This window comes from Oncorhynchus tshawytscha, linkage group LG13 (genome assembly GCF_018296145.1).
Source record: "Oncorhynchus tshawytscha isolate Ot180627B linkage group LG13, Otsh_v2.0, whole genome shotgun sequence".
NCBI lineage: Eukaryota > Metazoa > Chordata > Actinopteri > Salmoniformes > Salmonidae > Oncorhynchus > Oncorhynchus tshawytscha.
Window position 1 is genome coordinate 41680234 of NC_056441.1, and position 16621 is coordinate 41696854.

Here is a 16621-nt window from a genome sequence, read left to right on the forward strand (position 1 = left end):
AAGCTCCAAGACCAGCTGATGCAAGCTTGGAATCCAGTAAAATGAATTACATTTGCCAAAATTAGAGAGCTAAGTACTCGTGCCTATACAGAAATAAATTAAATCATTCAAAATACTACACCAGAGAGCATGATTTGGCCACAGAGGATAATTAACTTTTTAATTTTTAAAAAATGAGATGTGTGTTTTGTTTTAAGCGTGCAGTTAGGGAAATGCGCATGGCAAATAGCTTATCAAAATAGATCAAATATAAAATCTTCCCTCATGTGGCACTTTGGGGTGGACCCACCTGTCTCAATCAATGAAAGAAATGGACAAGATGGCGGTGAACACATTGTTGGATTGCTTCATTGAGCAAAAATGGATTTATTTTAATACGAGTAAAAAAAAAAAAAATTCTAACAAACCACCTGCAACTGGACAGAGACATTTTAGAACATCCATGTTTGACCTGAAATCAAGAACGAAGATAGTATCGGCAGGTTAAGGTTGGCCAAATTCTCTGTCCTACGCCAAACAGCCAGCCGATCTCACCCTCTTGCTTACAGCTGCAATAGGGTTGGACAGCATTCCTATGTCGATTAAGACACCACAGAGCCGGTGCGAGATATGGCTCGGAAAACATACCTCAATCCAGGGTTGCGAAACGCGTAGTACCCCAAATTGTCCAATTTTCCCAACTGTTACACCTTGTGCAGCTTGTAAGCAAGCGGCTCGAATCTGTTGCCTATACCAAACAGTACCTATCCTGTAACGGCTAATGGAACATAACATTAGCCAGTTACATGGCATTAGCCATATGCAAGCTAAGTTACTGCTAGTTAATAAAGCTAACAACATGTCTTCATCAAGTAAGGTTAGCCTATCAAAAATGAACAAATACTCCTCCAACACATAAATGTACAGTAGGCCTACCTTACAACATTACAACAAACCATGTTTCATTTGAATAAATATCATGCAAATCATTAGGCTACATGGGGTATAAGAAAATTGCCATTGAAAATGTGGGTATAATTCACCGGGAAGTTAAGATGAGCTGTTTGATATGGAAGCCCATTCCCGCCACCCAAGAATAAAATGCATATATTCATAAAGTATTCAGAACCATTGACTTTTTCCACATTTTGTTATGTTACAGCCTTATTCTAAAATGTATTTAAATTAAAGTTTTTCCTCGCCAATCTACACACAATACCCCAACAAAACAGAACTACCTTTACACAAGTATTCAGACCCTTTGCTATGAGACTCAAAATTGAGCTCAGATGCATCCTGTTTCCACAACCTGATTGGAGTCTAGCTGTGGTAAATTCGATTGATTGGGCATGATTTGGAAAGGCACACACCTGTCTATATAAGGTCCCACAGTTGATAGTGCATGTCAGAGCAAAAACCAAGCCATGAGGTCGAAGTAATTCTTCGTAGAGCTTCGAGACGACAGGATTGTGTTGAGGCACAGATCTGGGGAAGGGTACCAAAACATTTCTGTAACATTGAAGGTCCCCAAGAACACCGTGACCTCGATCATTCTTAAATGGAAGAAGTTTGGAACCACCAAGACTATTTCTAGAGCTGACCGCCCGGCCAAACTGAGCAATCGGGGGAGAAGGGCCTTGGTCAGGGAGGTGACCAAGAACCTGATGGTCAGTCTGACAGAGCTCTAGAGTTCCTCTGTGGAGATGGGAGAGCCTTCCAGAAGGACAACCATCTCTGCAGCACTCAACCAATCAGGCCTTTATGGTAGAGTGGCCAGATGGAAGCTACTCCTCAGTAAAAGGCACATGACCGCCCTCTTGGAGTTTGCCAAAAGGCACCTAAAGACCCTGACAAAGAGAAACAAGATTCTCTGGTCTGATGAAACCAAGATTGAACTCTTTGGCCAAGCGTCACGTCTGGAGGAAACTGGCACCATCCATACAGTGAAGCATGGTGGTGGCAGCATCATGCTGTGAGGACGTTTTTCAGCAGCAGGGACTGGGAGACTAGTCAGGTTTGAGGGAAAGCTGAACGGAGCAAAGTACAGAGATCCTTGATGAAAACCTGCTCCACCAGTCAGATCCTGAGCGCTCTGAAGGTTCATCTTCCAACAGGACAACGACCCTAAGCACACAGCCAACACAACACAGGAGTGGCTTCAGGACAAGTCTCTGAATGTCCTTGAGTGGCCCAGCCAGAGCCTGGACTTGAACCTGATCAGACATCTCTGGAGAGACCTGAAAATAGCTGTGCAGTGACTCTTCCATCTAACCTGACAGAACTTGAGAGGATCTGCAAAGAAGAATGGGAGAAACTCCCCAAATACAGGTGTGCCAAGCTTGTAGTGTTACACCCAAGAAGACTCAAGGCTGTAACTGCTGCCAAAGGTGCTTCAACAAAGTAGTAAAGGGTCTGAATACTTACGTTTAATGTGATGTTTTAGGTTATTTAAACATCTCTTTTTGCTTTGTCATTATGGGGTTGTGTGTGTGTGTGTGTGTGTGTAGATTGAGGAGAAAAACAATTTAATACATTTTAGAATAAGGCTGTAACGCAACAAAATGTGAAAGAGGTCCAAGGGTCTATTTCTTCCGAATTGACTGTAGATCATGCATGGGTTATGTTTCTTCATTTGTAGCATTGTGGCAATTTCCATCAATCCACATTGTAGAAATCAGCACAGCAGGGCTGCCTGTAAATGTGTGGGGAGTTGACATTTGCCCCAGCACTTTTGAGTTGGTTTAATAAAAATAGACAAGACAGCATTAAGAGGGACAAAGTACTGTTGTTTAGACTGATTTGCCTCATAATTTGTTTGACAGGACTTTGTTTTCGTCCTCCCTAAGGCCAGGAGTTTATTTACGACCTGATTAGAAAAATGCTGGTCCCATCGTAGTCTATTTTTTTACAGTTGATTTATTACTATGTCATCCCCTACAACTAGGGTCTGAAGTTTACCCGGTCAGGTTAGCCTACCAGATCAGGAAAAACTCTGGGCCCCAGGAAAACAATTCCCCCCCACCACCACACGTTGTGGTGCCACCTCTGAAATCACCACACGTTTCAAATTAAAACCTGATGATCTACTATCTAAAAATGGATTTTACATATCTTGTTTGTTTTTTAAAATACTGTAGTACCAACATTTTAAAAAACTGCCCGGGAATGGGCTTCAATAGTTTTATGTGGCTCATTACAGCCAGCAGCTACTGTGCCAATTTCAGAATGTGACAGGCTGCAATTTCAGTTAAAACTAAATAAAGCAAGCCTCAAATATAACGAACATGTCTATACATTTATACTGTCGGAGTTTTGAGCTCAACAAGAATTTAGTTTACACTGCTCTGCTCAAAGGAGGGTTTTTTTGGGGGGGTGTGAGTAACTTGCAAAGTAGGAATTTTGCACGTTTAGACAATAGTAATGTCTCTCGAGAATCTCTCCAGTGTCTATCGTCAATGTGAAAATGGTCTATGATGATGCTCTCTGTTCTGGTTGTAGCAGTGTGGAGGTTTTTGTCTGTGGGTGCTGTTGACCTGTAAGTACTCGCTCGGCTTGTTCCAAAGCCTGGTCAATAGAGGTGCTTCTCTAATCGCACTTTGGAAAGAGACGATTGATCGGCTGTAAGGGAATCTCCAGGTAATAACACTTCAGGGTCTAGATGGCCATACAATGAAAGGCCAACCAAACAGGCCAACCACACACTGTCTATGTCATGAATGCTTTGTTGTGACAAGTCAGCCTAATAGGTGACAAACTGGTACTGTCCCATAGCCAGGACTGGAGTGGGTGTGTCCTTTACTTGCTCTGTGTATGTCATGTTGCAGGCTCTGACTGAAATTAAATTAGGCCTACGCTTGGGGCCATTCAATAATCAAAGGTAATAAACCTGTCTGATTCCGTTTAATTTTCACTTGGCGAGCTGTGAGCTCCAGCCTCTCCACTCAAGGTACCTATACACTCTAATGCCTTCTTGGGTAATTTGGGATAGCTAGTGGGTAGGTGTTGAAGTCACTTCTTAATGAGCTCAGTAATATGGCTGAAGCTTCTATAATGAAGAGCCCCTGTGAAATATCTATTTTTGCATGAAAGTGAGAGGAATTTGAGTGGTGGCAACATTGAGGAGGATGGGAGACCCACGGTATCGGCACGGAATGCATGGAACGACAGTGTGTTTCAGAAATCGTCAGACTATTTTAACCTAAAGCATTTTATAAAGACCTTTATTTATAATACAATGTCATGGGAAATGGGAATGAGAGGGCTACTCACTGTGTTGGGAAGGGATCACCACAGTGATTGAATGAGGGTAAGAGGCATGAGTTGAGCTGTTCAGAGCCTTGACTTCAGTGCTGGACAGGATTTGACTGGGTAGATAAACAATAACACAACACAGACAAAAGAGCTAAGAATGATTTAGTCCAAGCAAGGAGTAAAATCATTGATGTGTAATAATGTGATTGTGTATGTGATTGACTCTACATATAGTAATGAGAGAAAATGTATAGGGGTACTCACAGTGCTTGGAGAGGAAACCTTCAATGTGCCAGTGGATGAGCGGGCACATGAGACGTGGCTTCGGTTCATGTCAGGAGAGAGTTGACAATGGTTGTGGAGTGGTCATCATCTCTTAATCAGGGCACTTAGCTGTAAATACAAATAGCAGATACGTTCCATAACAGCTGCGCCGTCGTAGGTTTGGACAATGAGTTTCTCTATGAACTTAAACTCGGAACTCTCAAAATTCACAAAGTCAAACACAGACTGTGCATCTTGCCCACTTGACACATCAAAGTAGCCAAAGAAACGTTCCTGAATAAAGCCCCGATCATCCACATACCTGACGATAACTGACAACTGCAAGCAGACTGCTGGCACCATTCGGTCCCAGAGTGGTGGGGCAATTTTTACCCCCTGGGGCCCAGAGTTTTCCCTTATCTATTAACCTAACCAGGAAAACTATGGACCCTAAGGTATGGCAGTGATTAATCAGTTGTAAAAAGGTTTTATAAGGGCTTTGATGGGACCAGTTTTTCCTAATCAGGTCACGTGTCTATTTTTTTTTTACTCCTGGACCTGGGGGGATGAAAACCCTTTCAAACTGCAGCAACCTTTATACTTGTTCATATTAATTATATTTAGACTAGATTAGGAGGGGTATTTCCTCTTCACAGAGACAACTGCTAGACAGTAGAACTCACTGGGCTGAGCTTGCTTTATGCATGTTTGCATCATGCAACTGTAGGCCTTATAAAAAATGAACTCATCTGTCATCACTATGTTGTATTGATTATTTCCAGTGAATCATTTTGGGTTGAAAACATATAGGCAGCCTAGCCAGCCCAATTTTGAATATAAAACAAATTTCCTCACATTCACATTTTCTCCTGACATACATACAAATTGACCATTAAAAACAACGTGACCAATTCGTTTACCCTGAAAAAATGGACAGGGCACATAGGTTGTATGCTATGGAACGCCGTTTGGGTCTTTGCATGTCAAAAACGATACACGTCAAATAAAGTTTGCGTTCATGAACGTTTTCCGTAGTTATTACACATTGATTACACTATCCCTCGTATTTCAGATGTCACAATGATTCATCGATACGTATGCTATGATGCTGATAAAGTTGTCTCGCGCACCTACAGTGCTGGCCATTTAAAAAAGCTAGCTAGCTCATGGATGCAAACAATGTTCTTCCCCAAAAACACAGCAAAACGACAATCTGTTTCACTAGCTATAGTTAGCTAGCTAACTACATAGCTAGGTGTCATCTAAAATAACCCTAATTTATAAGCCAGTTCTTATTTGATTGATGGTTGTCAGACCCATCTATGTGAAGCTAGCCACAATAAGGATTAGCCACAATAGTGAACTTTGGTTTGCCCTTCAAAATAAGTGTCATGCTAAACAAGTTTGAAATGTTATATAAAATCAACAAAAGGCAATCATTTGTTAATTTGACAAATCTGTTGAAACCACACTGATGTATTAGACTTTAGAATTGCATTGGGGCATACTTATTTCACTGTACACCCTTACCCCTTGTCATTGATCCACAATCCATAGGTATCAGTCTACTCAGTGACACCCAGAGAACATTAGTTTCGTAGCTCTTATTGTGGGACTCTAAAACTGTGAATTGAGCTACATTTGTTGTCATCCTATGTGTATTGAACACTATTCCAGAGGAAAAATAATTGCATGGATGTTTGAGTCTGAAATCTCTGAGGAGGACATTGGGAAAAACTATATTGGGTATTGAGTAGACTGTTACCCCATTTCATTGATCCCCAATCCTTAGGTAAAACTGTACAGTGCCATATGAATGTCAATACACACAATATGCTGACTGGGAAGGGGTTTCACACAGTCACAGTCCTGCGATAAGCGCTACAATGCTAGTATTTTCGTAAACTCTTCACAGTTGTGTTCTGTGGATATCACAGAGTAGACTGATAACCCATTTCATTGCTTCACATTCCAACCTTGTTTGACATTATCTGTTCTAAATATGGCATGATTCCACCAATTGTAACCTTCTGCATCACTTTCAAGAGGTACTTTTGAAGGCAAACAGCAAATTCCAATATTGTGCCTAATCCTTATCGTGGCTAGCTTCACAACACAACCCAGTCCGGTCGAGCCTCATGAAGCATGCTGGCTGCTTATAATGTTAGCTTTGGGCAACAGGGTTTAGTAGCTGGCTAGCTATTTATTTTCATGAACTGAAGTTCAATTTCAACAGGCGAACAACAAGTGGCTACCTAGCTAATACCAGAAGTTTCGGTCCAGCACAACTTTCTACAATTAAACTGTGTTATTTGACGTGTCAAATACAGCTGTTCTTAGTAACGTAGTAGCCTAGAGTTGATCAGACTGAAAAATCGTCAAGTTTTCATCCCATCCAGCATGTCAGAGCTCTAATGTTTAGGTGAAGCCAAGGTTGCTACCCCATTTATGTAATGAGTTTTTGTTTGTGTCTGTCTGGAGTGATTATGTGTTATCATCTTTGCTAAATAAATACCGGAGGAAAGTGGAAAGCTTACTTGAGCGGGTGAAAAACATTGTCTGCATCAACCCCTCTCTCTTTTTAATCTAACTTTTAATGGATGATGCGATGGAAGCTATCAAATCATTCTGAATTGATTTCGACATCCCAGAAAATGTGCAATTACCTCTGCAACCTCCTTGTAGTTGCCCTTGTTAGCGGAACTTTCCCTTTCGTCGTGTCCTCTAAAAGCCAGTTCTTGAATGTCCAAAAACGCAGTGGTGTTGATAAGCCGCTTGAAAACATCCCTGTTTCAAATCAAATTGTATTGGTCACATACACATGGTTAGCAGATGTTAATGCGAGTGTAGCGAAATGCTTGTTTTCTTACTTCCTCATAGTGTTGCACAGATTGAATACACAGACCTTCGCCATGATCGATGCAGCTTTTTCCCAGAAGGCTGAATCTGATGTGGACATTAATATGCTCCCTGCTTTTGTTTTGCTGTTTTAGCTGAACTATCGATGTTCTTCAGGTCTGGTTGTAGCAGTGTGGAGGTCCTCCTTTCAGATAACAGATAACAATTCATATTAAGACCCAGAAGAACATGGTAGCATTTGGGGCTATGCTGCAGTCTGCTCTTTGGGAGCCTCTTTCAACTGCAGTGTGTCCCTCCTTTCGCCCATGGATCACACTTTCCAAAAACAAGGCAAGGTCACCAATACAGGCAGCTTGATGAAAGGCTAACCAGCTAACATATGTTTGATACCAATTTGTATTGAATGTCCTCACCTTTTTCATCCTTCTTCATGAAACTGATCTCAGGCATAGGTCGACCCTTGGTTTTAATTCGTACCTCTTCCGTGTACCCCAGAGAATGAAAGGGGTAAAAGTCAACAACATTTTCGGTAGCGTTGGCGGCGAGCTGATAGCTAGCTAGCTAGCTACTGCTACTTGCCACGAAGTTAGCAAGGCAAATTGAAATGGATTGCACTAACTGGACACTACAATAAAGTTCTAAAACCAAGAAAACTATTTTATAATCTACCTCTTCCATCTCATGTAATTTGAAAAAACTCTTTTGAATTGAATAATATCCAAGAATTGCTCAGCTATCACTTTCAATCTCTCTCCAATAATGCTCTGCGACACAACCCCAATACAACACACTAGGTTAATTCTCTGATCCTATCCTATGATGGGATGGACAACATGTCAGTTCATGCTGCAAAAGCTTTGATTTGTTGGAAGTTATCCTCCGGAACTGGTCATATTTACTATGTAGGTCAATGGAAGGGGGTGAGGCCTACAAGCCTCCAAGGTTTTGTATTGAAGTCAATGTACCCAGAGGTGGACAACAAGCTAGCTGTCCTCCGGCTACACCATTGTGCTACCACAGAGAGTGCTGTTGAAGTTACTATAGACCTTCATTGCAAAACAACAGTGTTTTAATCAATTATGTTGTGGCATATGAATATATTTAGTATAGCTTTATTTAAAAATGATAACTTTTAGTGTTTCACTATTAAAACATGAAATTTCACTGAGGAGGATGGTCCTCCCCTTCCTCCACTGGTGTGCATGTGTCTCTTGCTCTCTTTTTCTCTCTCTCTCTGTCTCATGACTGTATTACTTAGCAGTTGCAATTACTGTTAAAGTAATAGCTGAAGTATTAAACAATGATGAGTACGTAAAGAATCAATACCTAAAAAAAATCTCTCCCTCTCTGTTCCCCTCTTTTTCTTTTCTCTTTCACTATGCCTCCCTTTTCTCTCACCCTCTCATACAGGTACTTTGTGCTGGATCCAGAGCTGGGACAGCTGCAGTACTTTGTACATGAACAGGGCAAGAGCCAGAAGCCCAGGGGCTCCTTGCCTCTGATTGGTGCATCGGTTGTCCAGAGTGATGAGGCACCACACATGTTTATCGTCAACTCGTTCAATGGCGAGCTTTACAAGCTCAGAGGTACGCAGACACTTATTGGCAATTATTCAGCTTCCACAAATGAAACTGTTATAATATTAAGTATTTATTTTACATGCTGCCTAGTCAGATTGGGCATACAGGGAGATTGCGTGGGGACATTGGGATGTGTGCATTTCCTTATGGGTGTTTTGCAGTTACATCATAGAGTGATACCACTTGAGCAGCTTAAATTGTGCAACTGCCGAAAAACATCTCCTTGTTTTGGAAAAGCACATAATGAAATTGAACCTGGAATGTTATAACTTAGCTTCAAAAACATTTCACGAGTTGCATTACGAACTTTCATTTCCCACATTTGACAGTTTGTCAGAAGTAGGACTGGGACGATACCAGTACCGCAAAACCGAAGCAGACCAAGCTCTTTGGTCCTTTTAAAAAACCTGCTGTATATCAAATATTGTGTGCTATAGCTTGAAAAAAACTAAAATGTTGACTCTGTATGACGAAATAATGATGTTTGTTTCCAACCTGTTTGTTTTCCTAAGGGAGTTAAAACCGTTTTGTGTTTTGTTTCCTTGGCACGATACTAACGAATGTCGCAGTTCTGGCATCGTCCCGGCTCTAGTCCTATGCTTGTATCCACTGATTCAGCGAGAGTCTACCTGTTGCTCTGCTTCAGTCTCTGGAATGTCCCCATACATTCCCCAAGAAAGCTACCAGAATAACTGGCCCTAGATCTGTGGAGGATGTAGGATCCATCTATTGAGCTCAGAGCAAGTGATAGTCCCACAGAGAATAAGTCATTGTAGTAAATCAATGCAGGAGTATAGGGATCCACTGTCTACAATGCAGATATGGAATTAGATACAGTTTAAATGAAAGAAGGTTAAATGACAGTCTTTATCAAAGAAGCTAGTTGGGTGCATGTTGTGTTGCTTGGAAGGTCTAAACACTATACTTAGTGGCTTACAAATCGTTCCTTTCATTGGGATGGGGGCATTTTATTTCAAACTTCAGTTAAACCAAATGATGGGGAACAATGCCCACCCCCCTTGAGTGTAGCAGCTTTTCATGAGTTGACTAAGATTAGTAGGCGCAGCTTAAATCACACACAGGTTGTCATGGAAACCCTGGGCCTCTATGGGGAAGCGAGAAGATCAAGGTTCAGCCGGGAACAAGTTCCCTATTCAACGACCTTCGGCGAGTCTGCAACAACAGACCCCTCTTTCGTATCGCCTTACGGGTGATTTGTACAGCCCAGATGTGAATGTGTTCTTTCTTTCCATGATGTGGATGCACTTGAATTCCCTCTCACAAATTGTCAAGTGCCAAGTCACTGAGAAGGTTCATATTTCTACAAGCCAATAATCTCCCTCCAGGTGTCCTTGGTCGAACATTTTAAGTTGAATTTAAGAATGTTGTATTGAAGCCAGGGGGAATTATGTGAGATCTGATACAGGCGCCAAAGCACAGGCTCTGTCTTCATCTGTTATCCAACCAAGGAAGCATAGGGTAATTCGTTTTAGTCTAAGAGAGGGAGCATTCTGTTTCGAGCTTCGCCCAGAGCCATGCTCATTGCGCCAGAGAGTATGACATAAAAATGGGGGAAAGCATGAATTGAATCATGTTGGAATGATCAAATGTCAAATTAAAGCTGTTGATCACATGATGCCATCAATAAGACAATGGGGGTGTTTATAAGGGTCAAGTCATTCTCACTGCTTTTCAAGGGGCTCATTGAGATGCCTGACTGCATATCATACATTATTGTGAAGTAGCATAATGCTTTATAGAGTCTTTGGTGGTAATGGCAACAAAATAAAACCTGTAGATTCAATCCCACTGCAGCAACAGACAAAGATAAAATATTTTAAAAGATCAATGGAACATTATAAAACTTGAATATTGCCTAGAACACATTCAATCTCATCTATAATAATTATCCATATTACATCTACAGTTAAAGTCGGAAGTTTACATACACCTTAGCCAAATACATTTAAACTCAGTTTTTCACAATAATAGTAGGGATAATTATTTATTTCAGCTTTTATTTCTTTCATCACATTCCCAGTGGTCAGACGTTTACATACACTCAATTAGTATTTGGTAGCATTGCCTTTAAATTGTTTAACCTGGGTCAAATGTTTCGGGTAGCCTTCCACAAGCTTCCCACAATACGTTGGATGAAGTTTGGCCCATTCCTCCTGACAGAGCTGGTGTAACTGAGTCAGGTTTGTAGGCCTCCTTGCTCGCACACACTTTTTCAGTTCTGCCCACAAATATTCTGTAGGATTGAGGTCAGGGCTTTGTGATGGCCACTCCAATACCTTGACTTTGTTGTCCTTAAGCCATTTGTCCACAACTTTGGAAGTATGCTTGGGGTCCATTTCGAAGAGCCATTCACGACTTGATGTCTTGAGATGTTGCTTCAACATAGTTTTCCTTCCTCATGTAGCCATCTATTTTGTGAAGTGCACCAGTCCCTCCTGCAGCAAAGCACCCCCACAACATGATGCTGCCACCCCCGTGCTTCACGGTTGGGATGGTGTTCTTCGGCTTGCAAGCCTCCCCCCTTTTCCTCCAAACATAACGATGGTCATTATTGCCAAACAGATCTATTTTTGTTTCATCAGACCAGAGTACATTTCTCCAAAAAGTACGATCTTTGTCCCATTGTCACTCCCTGACCTTAGAGCCTTTTTTATTTCTCTATTTGGTTAGGTCAGGGTGTGATTTGGGTGGGCATTCTAGTTTGTCTGTTTCTTTGTTGGCCTGGTATGGTTCCCAATCAGAGGCAGCTGTCTATCGTTGTCTCTGATTGGGAATCATACTTAGGCAGCCTATTTTCCCACCTATGTTGTGGGTAATTTATTTATTTTCTGTGAGTGTTTGTGTGCGCCACGGTTGCGTCACGTTTGGTTTCTGTTTACCTGTTTTTTTGTGAAGGTTTCACTTCCATTAAAGATGTGGAATTACATGCACGCTGTGCCTTGGCTCATTTATGACCGGGAGTTTGAAGACAGTGAACGTTAAAATAATTACCCGCCACAAAAGACCAAGCAGCGTGCACCAACTTGGAAGACGAGCTGGACCGGGGAGGAGATTATGGCAGGGGACAATACCCTGTCATGGAAGCAGGTGGAGGCAGCGAAGTTAGGTCAACAACGGAAGCCCGAGAGGCAGCTTTTTTTTGGGGGGCACACAGGGAGATTGGCGGAGTCAGGGTTTAGACCTGAGCCAACAGCCCGGTGCGCTCAGTGCTAGCTCAAATCAAATCAAATCAAAGTTTATTTGTCACATACACATGGTTAGCAGATGTTAATGCGAGTGTAGCGAAATGCTTGTGCTTCTAGTTCCGACAATGCAGTAATAACCAACAAGTAATCTAACTAACAATTCCAAAACTACTGTCTTATACACAGTGTAAGGGGATAAAGAATATGTACATAAGGATATATGAATGAGTGATGGTACAGAGCAGCATAGGCAAGATACAGTAGATGGTATCGAGTACAGTATATACATATGAGATGAGTATGTAAACAAAGTGGCATAGTTAAAGTGGCTAGTGATACATGTATTACATAAGGATGCAGTCGATGATATAGAGTACAGTATATACGTATGCTTATGAGATGAATAATGTAGGGTAAGTAACATTATATAAGGTAGCGTTGTTTAAAGTGGCTAGTGATATATTTACATAATTTCCCATCAATTCCCATTATTAAAGTGGCTGGAGTTGTGTCAGTGTGTTGGCAGCAGCCACTCAATGTTAGTGGTGGCTGTTTAACAGTCTGATGGCCTTGAGATAGAAGCTGTTTTTCAGTCTCTCGGTCCCAGCTTTGATGCACCTGTACTGACCTCGCCTTCTGGATGATAGCGGGGTGAACAGGCAGTGGCTCGGGTGGTTGATGTCCTTGATGATCTTTATGGCCTTCCTGTAACATCGGGTGGTGTAGGTGTCCTGGAGGGCAGGTAGTTTGCCCCCGGTGATGCGTTGTGCAGACCTCACTACCCTCTGGAGAGCCTTACGGTTGTGGGCGGAGCAGTTGCCGTACCAGGCGGTGATACAGCCCACCAGGATGCTCTCGATTGTGCATCTGTAGAAGTTTGTGAGTGCTTTTGGTGACAAGCCAAATTTCTTCAGCCTCCTGAGGTTGAAGAGGCGCTGCTGCGCCTTCTTCACGATGCTGTCTGTGTGAGTGGACCAATTCAGTTAGTCTGTGATGTGTATGCCGAGGAACTTAACTTGCTACCCTCTCCACTACTGTTCCATCGATGTGGATCGGGGGGTGTTCCCTCTGCTGTTTCCTGAAGTCCACAATCATCTCCTTAGTTTTGTTGATGTTGAGTGTGAGGTTATTTTCCTGCATTTGCTGTGCTAGAGTGGGCATCCAGCCAGGATGCGTTGTGCCAGCTCTACGCTCCAGACCTCCAGTGCTCCTCCACGGTCCAGTATATCCTGCACCGGCTCTACGCACTATGCCTCCAGTGCGCCTTCATAGGCCAATCCGTCCTGTGCCAGCTCTCCACACTCACCGAGCTAAAGTGGGTATCCAGCCAGGACGCGTTGTGGCAGCTCCCCGCACCCGCACCACGACCTGTTCTAGCCTCCAGTGACGTCCTCCTCAGTCCAGTGAGACCTGTCCGAAGCCTCCGGTGACGATCCATGGCCCACGTGACGATCCATGGCCCGAAGCCTCCGGTGACGATCCATGGCCCGAAGCCTCCGGTGACGATCCAGGGCCCGAAGCCTCCGGTGACGATCCAGGGAAAGGAGCCTCCGGCGACGGTCCCCAGTCCGGAGCCTCCAGACAGTGAACGTGACACCCATGTGCAGTTGCAAACCGTAGTCTGGCTTTTTAATAGTGGTTTTGGAGCAGTGGCTTCTTCCTTGCTGAAGATATGTGTCGATATATCAATATATGTCGATATAGGACTCGTTTTACTGTGGATATAGATACTTTTGTACCTGTTTCCTCCAGCATCTTCACAAGGTCCTTTGCTGATCTGGGATCAATTCACACTTTTCGCACCAAAGTACGTTCATCTCTAGGAGACAGAATGCATCTCCTTCCTGAGCGGTATGATGGCTGCGTGGTTCCATGGTATTTATACATGCGTACTATTGTTTGTACAGATGAACGTGGTACCTTCAGGCATTTGGAAATTGCTCCCAAGGATGAACCAGACTTGTGAAGGTCTACAATTGTTTTTCTGGGGTCTTGGCTGATTTCTTTAGATTTTCCCATGATGTCAAGCAAAGAGGCATTGAGTGTGAAGGTAGGCCTTGAAATACATCCACAGGTACACCTCAACTTAGTGTATGTAAACTTCTGACCCACTGGAATTGTGATACAGTGAATTATAAGTGAAAATCTGTTTTGTAAACAATTGTTGGAAAATTACTTGTGTCATGCACAAAGAAGATGTCCTAACCGATTTGCCAAAACCATAGTTTGTTCACCAGATTTGTGGAGTGGTTGAAAAACAAGTTTTAATGACTCCAACATAAGTTGATGTAAACTTCCGACTTCCATCTGTATATAGTGGGGCTCCACGATATGGGGGGGGAAAAATCGAGTTGCGTTTTTACACGTTTGTGATCTACAGGTAACTGCCAAAATGAAAGATATACCAACATAAAGTGTCTTAGGAGTTAAACACACCAATAGCGTTTGCTGGCCAATATCACTGATTCCCCTGGTACTGCTGGTCTTTCTGTGCACCAGTTCCGGAGGTCTACGTCACCGGCTGCTAGGCACCACTGAACTGTCTCATTACGCACACCTGGTTCCCATTCCCCCCTGATTAGTAATTGTATAAATTTTTTTTTTTTTTTTTACCTTTATTTAACTAGGCAAGTCAGTTAACAAATTTAACCTCGCTCTTTTGTTTTGCGTTGCATCCCTGTAATTGTTTTGAGCTTTGTCCCCGTGCCTTTCATGGCATGTTGTATTTTGGGTGGAGTATTAAATCCCCCTATTTTGTATTCCTGCGCCTGTCTCCAGCGTGGCATACAATGTGGCAGCCGAGAGTACTTAGCACCTCTGAACCGAGTGCCAGCCGTAATTTGTGAACCTAGTGCGCACCAAATTTACATGTAAAATCATGCGAAAATGTCTGCAGTCAGACATCTACAGCGGGTGGTCCCTAAAACACAGTGTACTGAACGATCGGTAGACAAACGCTTGATCCTCATTCGGTGTAATGTGTGCCTTTTTTAATAGGGCTTTGGGCCACCACGAGCCAGAACAGCTTAAATACACCTTAGCATAGATTCTACAAGTGTCTGGAACGTCCATGAGAAATTCAATCATTTGATGTTTTGTTGATGATTGTTGAAAACTTTCTCAGGCGTCGCTCTACAATCTCCCGTAAGTGTTCAATTGGGTTGAGATCTGCTGACAAAGGCTGCATTTACACAGGCAGCCCAATTCTGATCTTTTTTCCATTAATTGGTCTTTTGATCAAAAGACCAATTCGTCAAAAAATTATCCGAATTGGGCTGCCTGTGTAAACGCAGCCTGAGACACACACACATCCTTTAAACCCCCTATGCTCCCTTGAGACTCTTATTTCAAAGTCACTGAGATCTCTTCATCTAGCCAAAATAATGGGAAACTGGGATGTTGCATGTTGGGATATTACTTGCTTAATTTACTCAGGAACCACACCTACGTGGAAGCGCCTTCTTTCAATATACTTTGTATCCCTCATTTACTCAAGTGTTTCCTTTATTTTGGCAGTTACCTGTAGATCAAAACACTCGGGTGAATTGTTGGAATCATTGAAATAGAATGATTTATATTAAGAAGCAAAGTGGAAAGCTGCAACGTTCTTTTTTTGGAACAATTTTTTTACTGCATTTGCCCTAACGGAACAGCTTTTGTTTTAATAGAACAACTCCTAGTGAATCTAACAGCGAGGAAGAACAGCGCTGCTTGATTGAGAGGGGGTGGAACTTGGTGTGTATGGGAAGCAGCCACAAGAGGGGAGGGAATGAGATGACAAACGGAGTAAACTAGAAAAACGGATGTTTCACGTGGCATAGTGGTGTTTTAATCTGCGTGATTTATATGGATCTCTTGCAATATGGATATTGTGCATGTCAGTATTGCGATTTCGATGTGAATTTGATTAATTGTGCAGCCCTACTACATTCATTACATTTTTGCGAGCGGTCACTGCGTAGAATAAGCCCCAGGCTTTACAATGTTCTTCCCAGCAACTGCAATATTCCCTACTGTCCCATAGTAGTCATGTTTAACATAACTTCCATCACTTTCAGTTATGAAGTACATATTCAGAGCGCTGCCCTGTCATATCATCTCTTCACCTTAATCAGATCCCCCTACGCGTTCCCACGAGAGTATGACCGTATTATTATAGCCAACAACATCCATTCAATCATTGTAATTAGCAGCAGTGTAATTGCATGGTCATGGTGTAATACTTGAATGGCAATGGATAGACATTAGTGCCCTCTTGAGAGTCTACATTGAAGCGCAGGTTGACCTTATTGAAATGCAGAGATATTGTTATTTTAAAAGGGATGTGTAGAGCATTGTTGAGTAGTACTAGTTGCTCATTGTAAATGGGTAGGACTGTGTTGTGCTACTTATTCTCATTTTCCAAAACAAGCGTGACTTTATTCATCAACTGAATGGAACTGCCAGTCTTCCAACTACAAACCTTTTTTAAAAAACTTAACA

General features: G+C 42.4%; 1 protein-coding gene across 2 annotated transcripts in view; it reads left to right on the forward strand.

Annotated features, from left to right (window-relative positions):
• LOC112264983 (oxysterol-binding protein-related protein 10-like) overlaps positions 1-16621 on the forward strand; it is a 131078-nt gene that overhangs the window by 19253 nt on the left and 95204 nt on the right. For both annotated transcript variants that reach the window (XR_006078622.1, XM_042295740.1), the window contains exon 2: positions 8764-8939. Coding sequence is in view for 1 of the 2 variants with exons in the window: in XM_042295740.1 (XP_042151674.1) it covers positions 8764-8939 (176 nt within the window). In the remaining variant the exon portion in view is untranslated. The remainder of the gene's footprint in view (positions 1-8763; positions 8940-16621) is intronic.